Genomic DNA, 23049 nt, shown 5'->3' with positions numbered 1-23049 from the left:
GGAGGCAGGGTGGACAGGATAATGTGCCCAGATCTCTACATTGACGTTCTCTGTCATTTCAAGCACACCATATCATGTCTCCATCTGTCCATGCCAGCAGCATATGCAGGAGGACTTCAAACAGCATGTGCACCTTTTGGTTTTGCTTTCAGCCTCTCTATTATAACTATGTTCTTTGCCTCTGCAGGATTTATGAACGTGTGATAGACCCTCCAGAGACCAACCTTCCCCCAGGAAGCAATTTATGGCTTGGTCAGCGAAACCAAAAGCATGGCTTATTCAAAGTAAGCACTAACTTTCTAATCTATATATATACATATACATATGTATATATATATATGATGCTCAGTTTTCAATGTTGTTGAAGATGTGTGTACAATTACATTAGTGGGAAGGACATGGCATAATAATTGATGATAATTGAACACTTAGGGTATGCCACATGCTTTTCTGTTTCATGACATGAATTAACTCATCTCATTGTCACAATGACTTTATAAAGTAGATGCCTTGAAACCAGGCAGAGAGCTAAGTGACATGCCCAAGGGTCACACAGCTCACTGCACTAGGCATGGGTAGTCCAGAAGGTAACTGATCCTTAGAATGTGTCTTAATCTTCTGATTTGGGGTACTTAACATAATATGATAATCTTTGAATTGGTTATAGAACCAATAGGTATATATTAATTCAGTTAGGAGTAGAGGCCTCTCTATATCTATCTATCTTTCTATCTGTCTATCTATCTATCTGTATATATATATCATATATATATATGATATATATATATATATTTAAAATAGGATACAAATCTCGGTTTCTTTGAACTTTGGTTTTCTTGTCTGTAAAGAGGGTTTTACAATGACTGCATTGTTGTACTTCATGAAAACACAAGGATATGGTGATAAAATGAATTGAAAAACTTAAAAACACCGTGAAATTGTAAGATAGTCTTGTTCTTTGAAAGAATGACAGACTTTTGCCTTTGGCAATATAGCAGACCAGATATTCTAAAAATCCTCTTGATTCAAAATCCTTGTAAGTGTTGGATAAAATACAACAGAAATCTTTTAAAACTCATCATTGTACTTACAAGATGGAAAATCTTTCAGGGACCAAATATATGAAAGAGAGAGAAAACCAGAAGGGTGTCCACCAACACTAGAAACTTAGACTATGAGATGTTTCCTTTACTTTTTCAAAAAAATAAGGTCTAGTTTATATACAGTAAAAATTGCCCCTTTAAATGTATAGTTGTGTGAGTTTTGGAAAACCTACAGTCTCATAACCATTATTAGAGTCAAGATAAAGAAGCATCCCATCACCTCCAAAAATTTTCATATGCCCTTTGTATTCAAATTTTCTCCTCACCTTAAACCTCTAGCAACCACTGATCTGTTTTTTGACCCTGCAGTTTTGCCTTTTCCAGAATGTTACATAAATGAATTCATTTATAAATGTAGTTATCTAAGTGTATATGTTGGATTGTGTGTGTGTAGGTGGTTTGTTCTTTTCTATTGCTGAGGAATATTTCAATTCTATTGTAAACGAAGTTTATCCATTCCTTAGTTGGAATGTTTTCGATTTGGGGCAATTATAAATAATGCTACAATAAACATTTGTATACAGATTTTTGTGTGAGCAAAGGTTTTCATTTCACTAAGGAAAAAAACGTAGGTGTGGGATTGCTGAGTCATATATTAGGTACATGTTTAACTTCATAAGAAAATGACAAACTATTTTTACAAAGTACCTAAATCATTTTGTATTTCCATTAACAATGTATGAAAATTTCAAAGCCTTTAATTTCAACAACCTGTGTGGAATGTGAGACATGTCTTAGATTTCATGTGTGTTTGGGAGTTGAATGGAAATTTCTGGTCTAAATCCAGAACCCTGAAAACTATACCTCCATTGATAAGATATACAGAGAAAGCCTACAATATAGCAAAGGGAAGCCATTCAATAACTAGTCTGTCTCTACCTCATCTCCAGATAAGAAAAAATAAAACTTTTTTGAAAACTAAACCTTGGTCCTGTATTAACATAGACTTGAATCCTAGATTCACTTTATCTGTGAAGCTCAATCAACTCTCTTAAAATGGTTCTGGATTGTTGGTACCTTGAGATTCCTGATTAGGAAAAGCTTTGGAGAAGGTCACTTTCAATGCAGACCTCATAGGGTGCCCACAGATTAGGTCCATGAAGATGAGTTTGTATGCCATTTTGAGTAACAGTGGGGAGAAACTAAATTGCTCAATTAGCCCTCCAAGGGCTACAGAAATTGGGATTAGCAGGCAAAGAATTTTTTAATGCATATGTTTAAAATGTTTAAAGAAACAAAACAATAAAGAATATATGATGACTAGATATGATAAATATGACCAAGAATATTTGAACTGAAAAAAACAAACCCTCAGTGAAACTGCTGAACAATAGACATATTTAGGGAAACCATTCATGAAATGGAAAACATTGTGAAGGTCATTTCCTTAACAATGGTGCAGAGAAAAAGAGAATAGGAAAGAGATTAAAATGTAGAAAAATATGTTTATAAAAATTTTACACATCTGTTTAATGTGTTCATGTGTCTATGTATGTGTATATTACATATATATTATATGTATAATGAATGTGTTTGCATGTTGCATGTATCTATGAAAATCCAGAAGGTGATAAATAAAAAGAAGTTATATAGTATTAGATGTATAATTGCTAACACATCAATTTTCATTATAGGAAATAAAATGAAATCAAGGTGTATGTTACCTGTTGCTGCTTATAAAAATGACTTAGGAGACAGGCTGAAAGAACTGCTATTTTGATTAGCTTCCAATTCTGTGCTTTGGTTAGATGATTTTTCTGGGCTTATCTTAGCAGATACCTTCTGGGTACTCTCAGAGGTCTGTGGTCAGCTGGCACATTGGCAGGTGGCAGGATGATCTAAGATGGACTCTTTGAATTTTTGGCAGCTGGCTGGCTGTTGCCTGGTGCTCCTCAGTTCTCTCTACATTTTCTCTCATTCTCCAGTGGCCTAACTCAGGATTATTCTCATGGCAGTTTTGAGATTAAAAGAAAAAGAAGAAAGCAAGCCCTAGTGTGCTAGCACTTTTCAAGACCATTTACTTGATTGTATATGCTAAACATTTTATTGTTCAAAAAAAGTCAAATGGTCAAATATGGAGTTGAGGGGTAAAGAAATAGACAACCTGTCTCGAAGGGGTGCTCTATAATATACTACTAAATTTGGATGCAAAGAGTGGAAGAATTTTCGACTATTTTAATAATTGATTACACAAATCAAGGTAACTGCACCTAGAAATATTAGTAAGATTGCAACATTCCAAAGTCACAGAGAAGATCTTAGAAGTAGTCATTGAGAAAGGGCAATTTTTCTACAAAAGAATAACATAGATTGAACAGCTGGCTTTTAAATAGCAAAAGCAGAAGCCTGAGGACAATGGAAAAATATTTTTAAATTTTTGAAAGAAAAATGACTTTTAAATGTAATGGCATATACACAGATTGATTATTATTTGAGATGACTGTGAAATAAGGACATTTATAGACAGACAAAACTCTCAGTTTATAACCAATAGATCTTCATTTGAAAACTTCCTAGAGGAAGACATAAGGTACAAGAAAAAGTGGTGAACAAATAAATATTGAGAGCAGGCATGAGCCTGAATAATCATTGTTTGAAGAAATAATAAAAATCTTGCTTAATTTGAGAAAAAATAAAATCAGAAATATTGACAGCTATAAAATTATAGTAGGGAACAATTTGATTTAAAGTGTTCTAAGATCTTTAATTTGTTAGGAAATGAATAGAGGAATGGATTAACATTAGACTTTAAGTTTGCATATTAAAAAATTAAACCAAGACCAAAATAATAGAAATCATGTTTAACTCCAAAACTTAAGTATTCGAGAAATGAATGTGATTTTAAAAACACCTCCATCAAGCTGAAGGTGATGCACTCCTGTAGTCTCAGGTATTCAGGAGCCTGAGACAGGAGAATCACTTGAGCTCAGGAGTTTAAGACCAACCTGGATGATGGGTAACATAGTAAGACCCAGTTTCAAAGCCTCTGCTGGGCACAGTGGTGCATGTCTGTAATTCCAATGCCTTGGGAGGCTGAGGCAAGAGGATTGTGAGTTCAAAGCTAGCCTCAGTCACTTAGCAAGAACCTGAACAACTTAATGAGACCCTGTCTCTAAATAAAATATAAAAAAGGCCTGGGGATGTGGGTTAGTGGTTAAGTGCCCCCTCTCTGATACTAAAAAAACAAAAACAAAAATAAAAAATCCAAAGCAAAAGCCAAAAACAACAAAAATATATCAACTAAAAATAAGGGAAGAGGAGAAACATTAATGTTTAAGATAGCAGATATAATTTCAGGCCACAATATTTATTGTCAGACTAAGTGATTATCACTCAGGGTTACAAGTGAGGGTACTTCAGCCACATCAATGTTCATAGCTGCTCAGTTCACAATAGCCAGATTGTGGAACCAACCTAGATGTCCTTCAATTGATGAATGGATAAAGAAAATGTGGTATATATATATATACAATGGAATATTACTCAGTCATAAAGAATGATAAAATTATGGCATTTGCAGGCAAATGGATGAAACTGGAGAATATCATGCTAAGTGAGATAAGCCAATCTCAAAAAAACCAATGGACGAATGATATCGCTAATAAGTGGATGATGACACATAATGGGGGGTGGGAGGGGTTAGTGTTAGGGTTAGAGTTAGGGTTAGGGAGGGGGGCAAGAATGGAGGAAGGAAGGACTGTATAGAGGGAAAAGAGGGGTGGGAGGGGTGGGGGGGAGGGGAAAAAATAACAGAATGAATCAAACAACATTACCCTATGTAAATTTATGATTACACAAATGGTATGCCTTTACGCCATGTACAGAGAAACAACATGTATCCCATTTGTTTACAATAAAAAAAAAAAAGAAGTGAGGGTATTTTATCAGATTCAAATGACTCAAATTCTACTGTATATTGTTAATACTCTGACAATAACAACAAAAAAATGATTTGAAAATGCTAATGGGTAGTAAAAAAAATGAAACATAGGCTGAAAGAAACTTGAAAAGGTTGGAGAAGCTCTTGTTATATCAACTTTAAGGCCAAAAAGGTCAACTACACAATGATAAACAATTCCAGAGATGCTACATTCAATAACATAACCTCAAAATATTCATTGCAGCCTTGCAAAACAGTGGGGAAGAATGGCCTTCTCACTGCAGCGTGCCTGGTCACCTGAATACCCTGTGGGAAAAAACCAATTTTGACCCTTATTTCATGCCATGTGCAAAGTCAATTCCAGGTGCATTATAGACCTATACCAAAAACGCTTATGAAAGTTAGCATAGAAAAATATCTTTACGACCTTCATGCAGGAAAAAAAAATTCTTTAAAAAATAATAAAAAAAGAACTAAAGAGAAGGCTGATGTATTGCAATATACTAAATCTGGCACTATTTTTTTTTCATTGAAATACATGACTAAGAGTAAAAAAAAGCATGCCATAGAGTAAGAGAAGCTGTTCAAGTCCTTGTATCCTTAAACGAGACCGTTGTATCCTTAAACAAGACTTTATCCACATCATGTAAAGAATGCCTTCACATTGATTTTTTAAAAATTCTATTAAACTGAAAAAATAGGCAAAAATATTGAGGTTCTTCACAAAGGGAATATCTAAGAGTTCAGTAAACAAAGTAAAAGGAATTCATCTGATTAGTAATCAGGAAAAGTAAGGCAAATTGAGAAGCTATCAAATACCCAGTAGAATGTCCAACATTAAAAAGATTGACAATACCATGTGTTTGCATTGATACGGAGCAAATGGAACCTTCATTCACTGCTTGTTGGAGTGCAAATTGGTTTAAGCATTGTGGAACTCTGGTGGTATAATTAATAAAAATAGAAATGTGTCCTTTGTCCAACCAAGAATACTTCTAGGTATAAGTCTAACACACATACACACACACAAAGGCATGTATAAAAATGTTTAAAACAGCAATATAATAGGAATAAAAAACCCCTCAAACAACGTAGATGTTCAAACAAAAGTAGAAAGGATATGTAAATTGTGATGTCTTTGAATAGTAGGATTCTATAGAGCAATTAAAATGAGCAAATTGTGTAGTAGCAACAGGGATGAACCTCACAAACTGTGAGCCAAGAAGAAGACACGAAGGAATGTACACTATTTCATTAATGTGAAATTCAAAACCAAGCAGTGGATTTGTAGTGTTAAAATCAGGGTGACACTTCACTTTTGCTGATGAGGGAAGGGTGACAACTGGAAGGGGACATGAAGATTGCTTTGGGAATATGGTCCCAGCTTTATTTATTAACTTAGGTAGCAATTGCACAATGCACTCACTTTGGGTTAATTCATCAATGTGTATTTCAATGATTTGTCTATTTTATATGTATTATTATTTAATGTTTAACAAATGTGCATAGTGTGATGGCAAGAAAAATGGATAACTACCGTTTATAGACAAAACAGGCAAAAAAAAAAGCAGTAAGCATACTTAGCAAATATACTTAACAAGTAACAACATAATTCATTTCATGAGCCTACAAAACACCACAACCAACAATTAACACATGTAGCATGTGAAATCTTAAAGAAAATTGACTACATTAAAGGCCATAAAGAGTAAGGGAACACCTGGGGAGTGGAGTTGAACATTTTATGCTACATGCATGTTTGAATATATCATAATGCATTGAATTTTATATAAAACTAGAGTGCATCAATTAAAAATAAATAAATAGAAGGAAGACCAATAACTAAAAGAAGGCAATCAGGGGATGGAAGGGAGGAAAAGGAGAAATACTAGAGACTGAAATGGAACAAACTATGTTATATGCACTTATGAATATGTCCAAATGAACCTCATTATTATGTATAACTGATACACCAATAAAAACAAAAAACACTGATTAAAAAGTAAGTTTTGCTGGGTGCTGTGGCACACGCCTATGATCCAGGTACTTGGAGGCTGAGGCATGAGAATTGCAAGTTTGAGACCAGCTCAGGAACTTGCAATTAGGGGAAAAAAAAAAAAAAACCCTCAAACAACCAGATGTCCAACCAAAGTAGAAAGGATATGTAAATTTTGATGCCTTTGAATAGTAGGATTCTATAGAGCTATTAAAATGAGCAAATCGTGTTGTAGCAACACGATACAATTGAGATCTTGTCCCAAATAAAAAATTAAAAGAGCTGGGGATATTTCTCAGTGGTGGAGAGCCCCTGGGATCAAACCACAAAAATAATTTTTAAAAAGTCTCAACAGAATTTTCTCATGGGAATCAATTACATTAGTAGTGAGTTGTGAAAAGGTAATTAACTGCCCACCTCAATACATTTGGAAACATGAAAATACCCCTTAAAGTAACTAATGAGTTTTAAAAAAATGATAATGTATACTAGCTAAAGCAGAAAAGTAATAAAGACACTAAATATAAAAACCTTTGAGATACAGCTCAACAATTCTTAGATGGAAATATTTATCTTTAAATTCCTATATTCGAAAAGGTTGAGATTTAATGCATTAAGAATCCAAATTAGAAAGTTTGAAAAAGAATTACAGAATTAATCCAAAGATAGTGAAAGGAATGGAATAATAAGCATTTAAGAGCAGAAGCTAATAAAATAATGAGAGGATAGAGTAGGCAAGATCAAAAAAGCCAAAATTTGATCTTTTAAAAAGACAAAACTGGAAATTTGCACAAGTAAAAATGAGAGAAGGCATGAAAAACAGTACGGATTAAAAGGGGCACATAACCATAAGTGCCGAAAAAATTAAAATACCATTTATTAACAATGTTATGGCAAAAAAAAAAAGAAAATTGAACAGCTTTCTAAGAATATACAAATTACCAAGATGGACTTAAGGAATGAAAAACCCAAGTAAACTTAGAATCACTAAAATAAATGTGTTTATGATTCAGTAGCTATTGGACCATCTCTTGATGTTCATCAAGCAAAAATGATGCCCATGGATTTGAGACTGACTTTATCTAGCTTACAATTTTGTAGGTGGAGTTTGGGTGGGTTTTGATGTGGTTGTTCTCACATTCTCCATGGGTTCACCCATGCATCTTTGATCAGTCGCTGAGTTTTCAGGGGGCTCGCTGTATTAGAGCAATCTTAGATATCATGGTTCCTCTCTTCTTCATGTGAGCTTGTATTTTCACAAGTTTAGTCCATATTGTTTTTTTTTTTTTTTTTTTAAATTTGTTCTGGGCTTAGTCCATATCATTTTGAATCCAGTTTCAAAAGTCAGAGTAGAAATGTACAGGGCCATTTGAGGCACAGGCTTTGAACTTGCACATTATTTCTTTTGCAGCATTCCATTGGGCAAAGCATTTGCAAGGCAGCTTAGATTCAAGGGTATGGCAAATAATTCTACCTTCTGATGGTGTGTGCTCCAAATTCATATAGCACAGGGCACAGACACAGTGAGGCAAAGATTATGACCATTTTTGCCATCTGCCTTGTATCTCCACCGAATAACTGCTAGGCTCAGACAGTTTTTAGGGGAGTTCAAGTACATATTCAAGGAAATAATTCCATTCTTATATAAATTCTTCAGGAGAAGACAGTAAATGAGAATGCTTCCCATCTCATTTAATGAGGGTATAGGACCTGACTTTAAAACTACTGAAGTACTGTATTGAAAAGGAATTATGCAAGTTGATTTACTTTTGAACAGCTTAGATTTTAAAAATTCCAAGCAAAATATTAACAACCAGAATCTAGCAGTGTATATGTGTGTGTGTGTGTGTGTGTATGTATAAAAGAGAACAGTTGGTTATTAATGCAAATTTGTCTTTAATCATCAAAAAATATACTAATGTAATTCTTTACATTAAACATATAAAAGGAGAAAAAAAAAATCCAAGATGCAGAGAAAACAATAGGTAAAATTCAATACTGACTCATAATAAAAACTTCTTAGCAAACTGCAAATAGATGGAAACTTCATTAAATTAATAAAGAGTATGTAAAGTACATAGATCAAAATACCAGACTAATGGTTTAAATATTAAAAGAATTGCTTTTAAAATCTAGAATCATATAAAACGTCCTTTGTTGTTTCTATTTCAATGTTACACTACAGGTCCTTACCAGCAAAATAAGGAAAAAAATCTTATAAATTAAAAAAAGAAAAATGTAATTATTCACAAATTGTATAATTGTCTATAAAAATAGTACTTGCAAATTATTAGAATTACTGAGTAGTTTCAGAAAGAGTTCCGGATGTAATACTGAAGACACAATTGTATTGCTAAACAAAAAGAACAGCAACAATAATAAAAATGCAGAGAAATAGGAGATATTTATAAAATCAAAAGATAAACAAAATATTTAAGAACAAATCAAGGAAAACATATACATCGCTGGTAAAGAAAATCTTAAAATTTATCAAAAAACCACTAAAGAGGACCCATATGGGAAAGAAGTATACTATGTTCTTGGAGAAGGCTTAAAATAATGAAAATGTCAAATCTTTCCAAATTAATCTGTAGTTTCAATGAATTTGTAATAATTTCCCAATAGTATTTTTTCAGATAGAATCTGCAAACTGATTCTAAAATTCTTATGGAAGACTAGTAGACAAGATTAATTAAAACATTTTCTGAAGAAGAAAAAGGGAGGTACTTGTCCATTTACATGTAAAGTTATAGCATTCAGCAGAGTGTGATATCACTGCAAAGATCAGCACAGGAAACAAGAAATCAGAATGGAAAGGCCAGAAATGGCCATTTCATGATATGTGGAAACTTGGAAACTTGATACATAACTAAGTGGTAGCTGGACCAATCAGGAAAGAATGGATTCATCAATAAACAGAAGCAGTTATTTAAAAATATTTTCATATGTCTGTTATCTATAGTATATATTCACTATATAATATGTATAGTCACAATACATATACAATATATATACAAGATATATGTGTATTTTTCCATCTAAGTCTTCTTTAGTGAGATTTTTTTATATATATATATATTTATTTTTTTTAATTGTATACAAATGGGATACATGTTGTTTCTCTATTTGTACATAGAGTCAAGGCATACCATTTGTGTAATCATACGTTTACATAGGGCAATGATGTTTATTTTTTTTTCCCTTCCCCCCCACCCCTCCCACCCCTCTTTTCCCTCTATACAGTCCTTCTTTCCTTCATTCTTACCGCTCTCCTTATCCCTAACCCTAAACCTAACCCTAAACCTAATGCTAACCCCTCCCACCCCCCATTATATGTCCTCATTCACTTATCAGCGAGATCATTCGTCCTTTAGTTTTTTGAGATTGGCTTATCTCACTTAGCATGATATTCTCCAATTTCGTCCATTTGCCTACAAATGCCATAATTTTATCATTCTTCATTGCGGAGTAATATTCCATTGTATAAATATGCCACAGTTTCTTTATCCATTCATCAACTGAAGGGCATCTAGGTTGGTTCCACAATCTGGCTATGGTGAATTGAGCAGCAATGAACATTGATGTGGCTGTATCTCTGTAGTATGCTGATTTTAAGTCCTTTGGATATAGGCCAAGGAGTGGGATAGCTGGGTCAAATGGTGTTTCCATTCCAAGCTTTCTGAGGAATCTCCACACTGCTTTCCAGAGTGGCTGCACTAATTTGCAACCCCACCAGCAATGTATGAGTGTTCCTTTTTCACCACATCCTCGCCAACACCTATTGTTGCTTGTATTCTTGATAATCGCCATTCTAATTGGGGTGAGATGAAATCTTAGGGTAGTTTTGATTTGCATTTCCCTTATTACTAGGGATGTTGAACATTTTTTCATATATCTGTTGATTACTTGTACATCTTCTTCTGTGAAGTGTCTGTTCATTTCCTTAGCCCATTGGTTGATTGGATTATTTGTATTCTTCGTGTAGAGTTTTTTGAGTTCTTTATAGATTCTGGAAATTAGCGCTCTATCTGAGGTATGGTTGGCAAAGATATTCTCCCACTCCGTAGGCTCTCTCTTCACATTTCTGATAGTTTCCTTTGCTGAGAGAAAGCTTTTTAGTTTGAATCTATCCCAGTTGTTGATTCTTGCTTTTATTTCTTGTGCTATGGGAGTCCTGTTAAGGAAGTCTGATCCTAAGCCAACAAGTTGAAGATTTGGACCTACTTTTTTTTAAAAAAAAAGTATCTTTAGTTGCAGATCGACAGAATACCTTTATTTTGTTTATTTAGTTTTATGTGGTGCTGGGGATGGAACCCAGTGCCTCACATGTGCTAGACAAAGGCTCTCCCACTGAGCTACAACCACAGCCAATTTAGTGGGCTTTTTTTTTTTTTTTCAATTTTTAAAATTGATTCTTTTTAGGTACATATAACATTAGGATACATTTTGACATTTTGTGACATAATCACAAAAGCTTAGAATATAATTTGCTCTAACTCAGTCCCTAGTAATTCCCCTTCCTCCTTCCTCTCTCCACCTGCTCTACTGATCTTTCTGCAATTTATTTATAGTTTTTTTAAATTTAGTGTCTTATAGATATACTTGATGTTGGGATTCACTATGATATGTTTACACATAGGAAAGTTTAGTCAGATTTATTTCATTGTTCTTCCCTTTTCTTATCCCTCCTTCCTGCCCCTCAATCCTCTTTGTCTATTTTACTGATCTTTCCTCTAATATTTTTTGGGGGGTTCTGGAAATTTAACCAGATGCTTAACCACTGAGTAATAGCCCTTTTTCTGTTTTTATATTTACACAGAGTCTCACTAATTTGCTCAGTACCTTGCTAAATTACTGAGGCTAGTCTTGATTTGCAATTCTCCTGCCTCAGCCTCCCAAACTGCTTAGATTACAGGTGTGACCACCACCACATGGCTCCTCTATTTTGATGAAGAACACTCTCAATTTTGTTTTGCTCCCCACTCTATCCCCACACCTTCTTATTTTGGATTAGCTACCACATTTAAGAGAAAACATTTGACCTTTGACTTTTTGAGACTGATTTATTTTACTTAGCATAATAGCCTTGAGTTTCACCCATTTACTGACAAATGCCATAATTTCATTCTTTAGGGATTTAAAAAAAAAAACTTTAAAATTTCCTTTATCAGTGATGTGCATATTTTTATTTAAGTACTTTGTTTCTATTTTGATATTATAAATGAAATTATCTGCATTTTGTTTTTGCCACTGCTTTTGTTATATATATATTTTATGTTTATATGTATTGTATATAAATAAGACACACATGTATGTATGTATCTACACACAAGATTGATGTAATTGATGTTTGTGTGTAGTGTCAGGAAAAGCTTATAATGCATTTCTGGACACCACGTACAAAATCAATCACAGGTACAATTGAATTAAATATTTAAATGTGAAAGTAAAACTTTGAAAATTCTCGAAAATAAGATGGATGCATATCTTCATGATCTCTAGGTAGAGAAAGTCTTTTACAATATTTGTATCTTATAGGACTGTGTGTGGTGGTACATATCCGTAATCCCATAGACCTGAGAAACTGTGGCAGAAGTATCACAAGTTTGAGGCCCGTGTCAAAGAATAAAAAAGACTGGGGATGTAACTCAGTGATAGAGTGCTCCTGGGTTCAATGCCCAGTGTCACAAAATAAATAAAATGATAGATAAATTTTATTTTAATTGGCACATAGTAATTGTACATATTTAGAAGTTCTTAAATAAGATAAAATGCAAAATCATTTAAAAATTAATAGATTTACTATACAAAAATTTTAAAATTTTTTATCAAAGATGATCTTGGCAACAAGATCAAGTAGCAAAGGAATAATGTCCATTAAAATATTAATGAAACAACTAATAAAAAATATGCTATAAACCAATAAGAAAGATTCACATAACAGGAAGACAGGCAAAAGATATGAAAGAATAGTCTTCCAGAGTAGAAACATAATAGCCAGGGAACATATTAAAAGAAATTCAAGGTCACTAGACATATAAGATATGTAAATTAAAATTGTTATGTGAGATCATTTCTTACCCATCAGTATGGAAAAAGTGAAGAAAATATCTGACAATGTTATGTTTGTGAGATGCAGTTAAGTAATGGGCATATATTCATTGCATTGGAAACTTAATCAATAGAATCAATGAAGAGAGTAATTCACAAGGGTTTTTAATGTGTGCCCCTAATAACACAGACACTGAATTCCTCAGTATAAACAGTGAAGAAACTCTTGGTCAATACACCCAGGGAAGTATACACACACACACACACACACACACACACACACACACATATGGATACATATATATGATATATATATATATATATATATATATATATGATATATATATATATACAAATACATATACACACATACCGTTGTGATGATATATATGTATATAAGCATCATCAGAAGAAAATGTGGTTGCTCTTTTGAATATGAGTAAGAAACCTAATTGTCCATCAATAGAATGCTTAAATGAATTATAGTAGAATCACACAAATAAATAAAAAATCTGATGAATTGCAAATGTAATGTTGAATGAAAAAGAAAGTAGCATAAGAAAATTATATTAAATCATTTATGTATTCAAAATGTGAAACAATCCAAAACAATCTAATATGTTGCTTATTGATTCATTCACATATGTAAAAAGACAAATGCATGGAAACGAAAAATGCTAAATTCAGAAAAGATGAGGGAGTGGGAGACTCATTAGTGATCCACACCCAGAAGGCATCTACAATAGTGATAATGTTTTCTCTTTTATGCTGGGTGTGAACTCATAGGCATTTATTGCATTTTGTTTTCAATCTTTTTATATATCATAAATGTCCTCAAGGTGATAAATGTTCATGGTGATTACCTATACATGAATATGTGTAAATGTGAATGTGCATGTGCATATATTTATATATAAATGTTTATTTATAATTGTTATGTTTTCAAAAATCAACAGAAATTTGTCCAGGGATCTCAGTTCCAGACTTACTAACATTCAATGCAATATTCTTTCTTGTTTTGCAACTGGTTACTTCCTGGTAAAGTTATACTTAGGAGCCCTGGGTATATAACAAAGTACAGCAACTGGTTCCCAATCCTGGAAAACACATAAAAATCTTGTGAAAAGACTTGCACATTCAATTTCCTGTGTATACCAAGACCCAGTTATTGAGAACCTAAACTGCAGAGTTCAGGAATGTATTTTTACCTCATTTTTTTTTAGAAATTTCTCTCAAAATATAAGATATTGCCACTAATTAACTTCTGATTAGTACCTTTGATTTGTGGGTCTCTAACTTTACAGTGTATCCAAGTCTCCTGAAAAGCTTGTTAAACACAGGTAGCTGCATATCAGTAAAATGGTGGAGTAGGGAGCTCTAAGTTTCTGTTGTTCCACAGAAACATCAAAAACCAAGCAGAAATTAACAGAACTAAATTCATTGGAATTTTGAAAACAAACATTTACTGAGTGAACATTGAACCAAGAAAAGAGAAAGAAAGAAAGGAAGAAAAGAGAGGGTGAGAGAGTGGGAAAGAGAAAGAAAGACAACATCAAGTACCAGGAAAGTTCCCTGGTATTTTTACTTGCCTTTGCCACATACCATCTACAGTTCATTAGCAGTCTGGAAAATGTCAGTTGTGTTCCCAGTTTAGGACAATGTAAATTAAAATTGTTATGTGAGAAAACTTTATTCACAAATGATTTTGTGTGTTTAACTCTCAGGAACTGTGAAGGACTGATGCAAGTCACTGATGTCTGTCTTGTCTTAGCTCAGCACTCTTGCACACTGGAGAAGTGGCAGGTATTGATAGAAAATTTCATCTGCCTGGGACAGAAAATCATAGTCTAGACACACAGAAGACCACTTATGACAACGACTGAAAGCCGAGGAGAGAGTTTCTTTGGACAATTGGGCATTCCAAAACACTTGTATATTCAGGGAATTTAGAAAGCCTCTTGCATGCCCAGGGCTAAATGCATGGTGGTGAAAGACCTGGGAATACCCTAAGCTTTCACCTCAGGATGATCCCTAGGATCAGTGCAAGCCTGGGTAATTGTTGTAGGGCCTCAGCACAAACCCAAACTGCAAAGACTAGTATTCTCTCTCTCCTTTCTCTATTTTTTGACTCTTGACATTCAAGGAAATCTGTGTCAAAACACTTTCTAACACAAATCAAGAATAGGCATTTCAGTGACTGCACATGGCAGGGAATACGGTATCTACAAATAGCAGTTGGATAAGTGAACAAATGGACAACTTCTGATTTGACAGTCAAAAACCAAGAACAAAAAAATACCTAACAAGTCCAAAGAAAGAAGGGAAATCTCATCTTCAGACCTGTTACATTATAATATTCAAATGTTTAGTGTCAAAAAAAATCCCAAGGCAAGCAAAAAAAATAGGAACAAAATAAATAGACAGGAACCATCCCTGAGGAAACTCAGATGTTGAACTTATTAGACAAAGACTTTAAAAAAAAAACATCTTAAATGTGTTCAAAGAGATAGAGTTAAGGAATTCTAGAAAATGATGTGATAACAAAGTAATGATAAAGAAATAGAAATTATAAAATTGAGCCAAACAAATATTCTATAGCTAGGAAGTACAAATGAAATTAAAAATTCACCAGAGGGATTCAACAAAAATTTGAATAAATTGAAGAATCATTGAACTTGAAAATAAGATAATTGAAATTCAGAGCTGGGGATGTAGCTCAGTGGTAAAACACCTGTCTAGCATGTGTGAGGTACTGTGTTAAATCCCCTGTACTACAAAAAAAAATGATAATTGAAATTAAGTATGGACAGCAAGAGTTAAAAATAAAAAGAAAAATGAACAGAACCTGAGGGACCTGTGGTTTACTCACAAATCGATTAACATATATATTAAGGAGTCTCAGAAGGAGAAGAAGCATAGTGAAAGGGACAGAAAGAATGTTTAAAGTCATAATGGCTGAAAATTTTTCCAAATATCAAATTTGGAAAACATGAATCCATGGAAAACATGATGGAAGACATGAATCCACACATTCAAGAAGTTCAACAGACTCCAAATAGGATAAACTCAAAGGTATTCATACTGGATACACTGCAGTGAAACTGTCAAAGATAAAGAGAATCTTCAAAGCAGGAAGTGACAAGTGACTGTCATATATGAAGAATCCTCAATAAATTAATAGCCACATTTTCATCAGAAACCATGAAGGCCAGAAATATGTCAATTAATTGACCTATTTATAGGAACATTGCATATTCTTTATGGAAATAAAAAATGATTAAAAGAGAATACTATGAACAATCAAATGCCAATCAATTAGATAACCTAAATGAAACAAATGCCTAGAATCATATAACCTATCAAGACTGGATCATCAAGACATAGAAAATCTGAAGAGACCTATAACAAATTAAGAGAATGAACTAGTAACAAAAACTTTCTACAAAGTAAAAATCCAGGACCAGATGGTTTCACTGGTGAATTGTACCAAACATTTAAAAAAGAATTAGAACCAATCTTTAAATAGAAGCAGAGAGAACACTTTCTTACTCATCCTATGATGCCAGAAATACCATGGTTCCAAACCCAGATAAAAACATAAAGAAGAAGAAATATAAGACCAATATCTTATTTTAATACAGACACAATGTTCCTCCATAAAATACTAGCAAACCAAATATAACAGCATATTAGAAAAAGATTATACTCCATGCCTAAGTGGGATTTACTCTAAGATGCAGGGTGTTTTCACATAAAATCAATCAGCCTAATAAACCAATTATTAAATCTCCGATACAAAGAATGTATTTGACAAGATCCAGTGTCCCCTTTTGTGATAAACACACTCAGAAAATTAGCAGTAGAACGGAACTTTGTTAATATGATTAGGGGCATAAATTAATATTCCATAGCAAGCATCATATTCAATGGTGAAAAACTGAATGCTTTCCTCTTAAGATGAGGAACAGGGTAAGAATATCACTATTGCTATTCAACACTGCCCTGCAGTTTCTAGCCAGTGCAACTAAAGAAATAAATGAATTAATTCACATTGGAAAGGAAGAACTAAAACTACCTCTCTTCTCAGACATGATCCTATATATAGAAAATTCCAAAGAATCTGTAAGAAAGTCATTAGAGCTCATAAATGACTTTAACAAAGTTATACATTACAAGATCATCACACAAAAATTGGTTGTTTCTATAAGCCAGCAGTAAACAATCTGAAGAGGAAATTAAGAGACCATTACATTTACAGAAGCATCTAAATGAATAAAATATCTAGTAGTAAATTTAACCAAGGAAAGACAAGACTTGAATTTTTAAAACTGTAAAAATTCATTGAAAGAAATTCAATGAGACCTGACAAAATGGGTAGACATCTTCTGTTTATGGACTGAGAGATTAATAATGCTAGGTCATCAGTACTACCAAAGCAATCTATAGAATCAATAAAACCTCTATTGAAATTCTTTTTTTTGTTTTTGGCAGAAATGGAAAAAATGATTCTCAAATTTATATGGAACTGCTATGATCCCTGAGTAGACAAAACAATCTTGAAAAAGAACAAATTTGGAGGACTCACATTTCCCAATTTAAAAACTTGCCTCAAATCTGTAATAACCATACAGTATAGTACTGGCATGAGGAGGGAAATATATACCAATGAAATAGAATTGAGCATCCAGAAATAAATGCATACATTCCATGGCTACTTATTTTTATTTTTTGACAATGTCAGGCTACTCAAAAGGAGAAAGGATACTTCTCACCACATCTAAAAATAACTAAAAATGGATTAATGTAAATATAAGAGCTAAACATGAAACTCGTAGAAAAAAAATCACAAAGTCTTTATGACCTTTGATTTCACAATGGATTCTTAAAAATGACCAAAAAGCACGAGTAACAAGAAAGAAAAATGGATTGGACTTCATCAAAATTAAGAACTTTTGTATATCAAATAATATTATTTAGAATATGAAAAAGAAACAGAATGAGAAAAAATATTTTCAAATTATATATCTGATAAGGAACACCTAATTAAAAATGGGCAATGTCTGAATAGACATTTCTTCAAAGAAGATATACACATGTCCAGTAAGCACATGAAAAGATGTTTAACATCCTTAACCGCTAGGAAAATGCAAACCAAAATCACAGCGATATATCACTTTGCACCTACTAGGATGGTTATAATTATTTTTTAAGAAATGGAAAATAAGAGTAGGTGGTGATATAGCAAATTTAGAATCCTTCTACATTGCTGATGTGGATGTAAAATGTCACAACTGCAGTGTAAAATAGTTCATTGGTTCCTCAAATATTCAAATGCAGAATTATCATGTGGTTCAGCAATTCCTTTCCTAGGTTGATACTCAATAGGATTAAAAAGAGGAACTCAAACAGGTCTGTATGTCAATGCTCATTGCAGCGTTATTTACAGTATTTAAGATGGAGGCAACTCAAATGTCCACCCATTTTGAAGGGATAAGTGAACTGTAGTTAGTATATGCATACAATGAAGTGCTTTTTTATTGACTCTTTTTAGTTATACATGACTGCAGTGAACTATTGTTCAGTCCTAAAAACGATAAGAACATACACTACAGCATGGGTGAGCCTGAAAAACATGCCCATGTGAAACATGCCAGGCACAAGAGGACACACATGACCTGATTCCACTTACATGCAATATCAAGAACAGATGAATATATTGAGAGAGAAATTAGATTAGAGGTGAACAGGGGCAGGGACGATGGATAATGGAATTTACTGCTAAATGGTTAAAAAGTTTTTCTTTGAATGAATTAAGAAAACGAGGCATATATACACAATGAAATGTTACTCAGTCATAAAGAAGAATGAAATTATGGCATTTGCCACTAAATGGATGGAATTGGAATACATCAAACCAAGTGAAATAAGCCAGACCCAGAAAGTTAAGGGTTGAATGTTTTCTCTCATATGCAAAAGCTAGAGCCAAAAAAGGGAAATAAAAGGGGGTTGAGGGATTTGGATCTCATGAAAATAGAGGGAAGGTCAATGGCATAGAGGAAGGAGATTGAGGGGAGGGCAGAGGGACTGGAAAAGGGAGGAAATGTGGAATGAATTTGACAGACTTATGCCATGTATATATATAAATATACCTTAGAGAATGCCATCTTTCATTATATCCATAAAGCACCAATTAAAAATAAATAAATAAAAGGAAGACCAGTTGAGTAGAGGAAAGGAAATGGGGGAGGGAGGAAGATGGAAAGGGGAGGCACTGGGTACTGAAATGAACAAATTAAATTCCATGCATGTATGATTATGTCAGAATGAACCCCACTATTATGTATACCTATAACGTATGAACAAAAGCAAAATAAATTTTTTTTTGTTTAGGGCGATGGAAGTTTTCTTAATATTTAGCGGTAGTTGTATATTATGGTGAATGTAATTAATGTTACTGAATTGTGCATTGAAAGTGGTTAAAATGGCAAATTATTATTGTATATATTTTATCAGCATTAAAAAAGAAGAACCAGGTAATTACTGACCTTTCATTAGCGTATTTTTAAAACTAACAAATTTATACTCTTGCTTAAATCTTTTCGCCGATTCTCCATTGCATATCAAAATAGTGTAAGATCTGCTCCCTTTTGCCACCTTATCTGGTGCCCTTTTCTCTTCTATCCACCATGTCCTAGTCATTCTCTCTTCTGTTAGTTCCTTGAACATACCAGTTCTGTTAGGCCTTTTCCTATGCCTCTGCTCTGAACGGTCTTTATTCCCTTGTTGGTAATATTGTCTCTTCTTAATTCTTCAGATCTTGGTGTAAACAAAGCCTTCCTGGACCACTTTATCTTTGCAGATCCTTCTGAACTTACTGTGTATTATTAGTTAGCTATTGTTATATAACAAACCATCGAAATCCCTGGGGCTTAACTCAGTAAGCTCACAGGTCAGCTAGAAGATTGTGTTAAGGACCAGGCTTGGTTGATCCCCTCTAGATTTGCTTATATGCCTACAGTGGACTGAGAACTGACTCAGGGCTGACTTACCTGGGATAGTTTCAGTCACATGGCAGTTGACTGTGAGCTGGGGCGATGTTTGGACCATATGTCCATCATTGTTCTGCAGATTACCTCGAGCTTGATCTTATGGAACTTGACAGTGTTCCAAAGGAGTGGGAGTAGATGTCCGCAAGGATCCCCCATATGTTTTATTGGTGCCACGTAACTATCCATAATAGTGAAATTTGTTATTGCTTGCAAACCTCCTGAGGCCTGGACTTGGAACAGGCACACAATCACTTCTACCAAAGCAAGTCACACAATCAGCCCCAGATTCAGAGGTAGGGAAACAGACTCCTCTTGACATGAGGGTCTACAAAGTCATTTCAAAGTGTATGGATATGGGAAATGAAATCTATTTGCAATTTTTTGATCACATACTTTCTCACTGAGATGTCTCCATTTTCTTTACCACACCACTACAGTTTGGAAGTATAGGCAGGGCTGGCCTCATGGGCAACTGACCTACCTGTGCAGCCCCACAGTGTGCTGCCCTTAGTAAGGCTCCATGATTGTTTTAATGCCCTTTTATGGCCATCTTCACATTTTTAGTTCATTTGCATAAGGAACTCAGCAAATTATATAACTCTTCCTGAGCATAGTTATGTGGTATTTCCTTATTTATTATTCCTCTTTGTTTTCAGATTGTAAGCTTTAACAGAGTTAGAACTCTATTTTATTCAGCAAGTGCTTAGAATAGTACTAGGTATATAACTGGCAGACAGCATACAGATGCTGTTTGACTTACTGTAGGGTTATGTCCCAAAAAATCCCATTGTAAATTGAAAATATCTTACGTTGAAAATGCATTTAGTACCCTTAATCTACCAAAGGTCATAGCAATGTAGTACATGGTAGATTATTAGTTATTTCCCCTCATGATTGTGTGGCTGCCTGGGAGCTGTGTCTCACTGCTGCTGCCCAGGATCATGAACAATTATTGTCAACCTAAAATGAAAGGCAGAGAGACCAGCTCTCCAAAGTAAAGATTTTATTCATGAATGACAGGAGATTGCAGTCTGGGATATGCATGCCAGGGCAGACCATGTGCATATCCAGGGACGCAAAACAAAGCAAGGGTTTCCTGAACGTGACATGAAGAAGGTTACATAAATTATTTTGAAACAATTATCTTTGACTCTAAGGAATCAGCTACAAGGGTGATGTTAATCCGAGGCTGAACATTTCTGGGTACATGTCCTTGTGTAAGTATTTTTTTGTGTGGACAAGGTTGTGGTCTTGATAGTTTTTTGCAATAGATAGTTCATGTTATCAGGTCAATCTGCTGGGGACCACCCCCCATGACCCAACTTCATTTTGCTATACTTTTATGTAAGTCAGTCTGTTTTGATTCTCTCAATTTTCACAGTATTTTACCTTATATCAATAACTCAGGAAAAGATCAAAATTCAAAATAGTATGGTTCTTACCGAATGTATACTGCTTTTGCACTACTGTAAAGTTGAAAAAATTTAACTGGAACCATTGTAAGTCAGGGACCTTCTGTATTCTTAAAATGAATGAGCACACAAGCCACACATCAGTCTTCCTTTATGTAGAGTGGCAGAGATGTCTCTCATGGAGGTCATGCAGATTATATAAGAATATGTGTTAAAAGCACTTGGCACATAAGTAGCTTTGGAGCACACATTCCCCTCTTTTCATTTATGTATTTTATGCTCCCTGTATGCTTAACAATATACTGCAGAAAGAATAGGTACTTTTCCTGCCATTTAGGGAATTCCCTTTTGGTTGGGAAAATGTGATTAAGAGAGAACTATTCCAGTTGAGTGTGATTCTCCATAGAATATTCAGAATCTTGTTGATTATTATTGAAATGCTTTCTAAGTTCCAGACTTTCTTGTCGCTGGCTCTTTGCGGTGCCAAATCCACGGGTATTTGTCACCGCCTGCAGCAACAATTTACGTGGGTCTTTATGGGTGGTGAACTGGAAACTGAGCTACTTCTATTTCTGAGCTACTTCCTTACTTGCTTGCTTGTTTATAGAGGATAGAGGAAATGAGGTTTACTTGCTTTGAGAGGAGAGAGAGAGAGTCTTTGCTTATTGGAGAGAAAGAGAGACTTTGCTTAAGAGAGAGAGAGACTACACTTTCAGAGATCTTATCTTCTTAGTTCTGCTGCTTCTTCTTAAAGGTGCGTCCTGCATCCTGTGAACTAAGGGTGCGCCTACCTAAGGTGCTTTAGTGATGTGTCCTGAGTACTGCGATCTGTGATCTGCAACCTAAAGATGTGTTCTCAGTTCTCCGCTCTGCGATCATCTTCCGCCGCTGCCCCTACTCGCTGTTTCTATCTGCTTGCCGCTTCTTCTTCTTCCTTTCTGCTATGGCTTCTCTGCTTCTTTCTGCTAGCTGCTGCTGCTTACTGCTGCTCCTTACTGTCCGCTTATATTCCCTCCAAGAGGCGGAGGGTGGAGCCACGCCAGGTGAGATCAGACGAGGAGCCAACTGTCCAATCACGAGCAGGCTGAGCAGGAGCACTCAGGAACACCTGTGCACGCGTTCCTCCAATGTGATCAAAACAGCTTCTGGCTGGCTGCCAGGCGCCATCTTGGCGAGTCCGCATGGCATAGCCCCCAACACTTTCTGGCCCTACGTATATGATCTAAGTTAATTATTTCTCACCTTTAGAGAATTCTAATAGGGTAGCAGCCATTGTCCCCATTGTATAGGCTAGTCAATGGGACTCAGAGAGGTTAAGGGACTTACTAACCTCACAGACTGTAAGTGATAGAAGTGGAATTTGAGCCCAGTGAACTGCAGTGAGCCTAGTCCTTTTGAATTTCAATGTCATTGATCATTCATTCAACAGATACTTTGTAGGACCTCACCGTGTGTTTCCACAGATTCCACTGTGTTGAATGGTGCGATTTTTCACTTACTTATGCCATGTCCCATGGAGGAGATGAGATCTATGGTCTTTTCCTGGGTTTACAGATCA

The 23049-nt window shown here is 34.6% G+C and overlaps 1 protein-coding gene across 2 annotated transcripts in view; it reads left to right on the top strand.

Moving 5' to 3' along the window:
- Positions 1-23049, top strand: part of Nell1 (neural EGFL like 1) — an 865354-nt gene that overhangs the window by 198048 nt on the left and 644257 nt on the right. For both annotated transcript variants that reach the window (XM_047517024.1, XM_047517023.1), the window contains exon 5: positions 188-284. In XM_047517024.1, coding sequence (XP_047372980.1) covers positions 188-284 — 97 coding nt within the window. The remainder of the gene's footprint in view (positions 1-187; positions 285-23049) is intronic.

The sequence above is a fragment of the Sciurus carolinensis genome, chromosome 11 (genome assembly GCF_902686445.1).
Source record: "Sciurus carolinensis chromosome 11, mSciCar1.2, whole genome shotgun sequence".
NCBI lineage: Eukaryota > Metazoa > Chordata > Mammalia > Rodentia > Sciuridae > Sciurus > Sciurus carolinensis.
The sequence above is the reverse complement of the archived record's forward strand: the minus strand, read 5'-3'. Positions and strand labels throughout refer to the sequence as shown.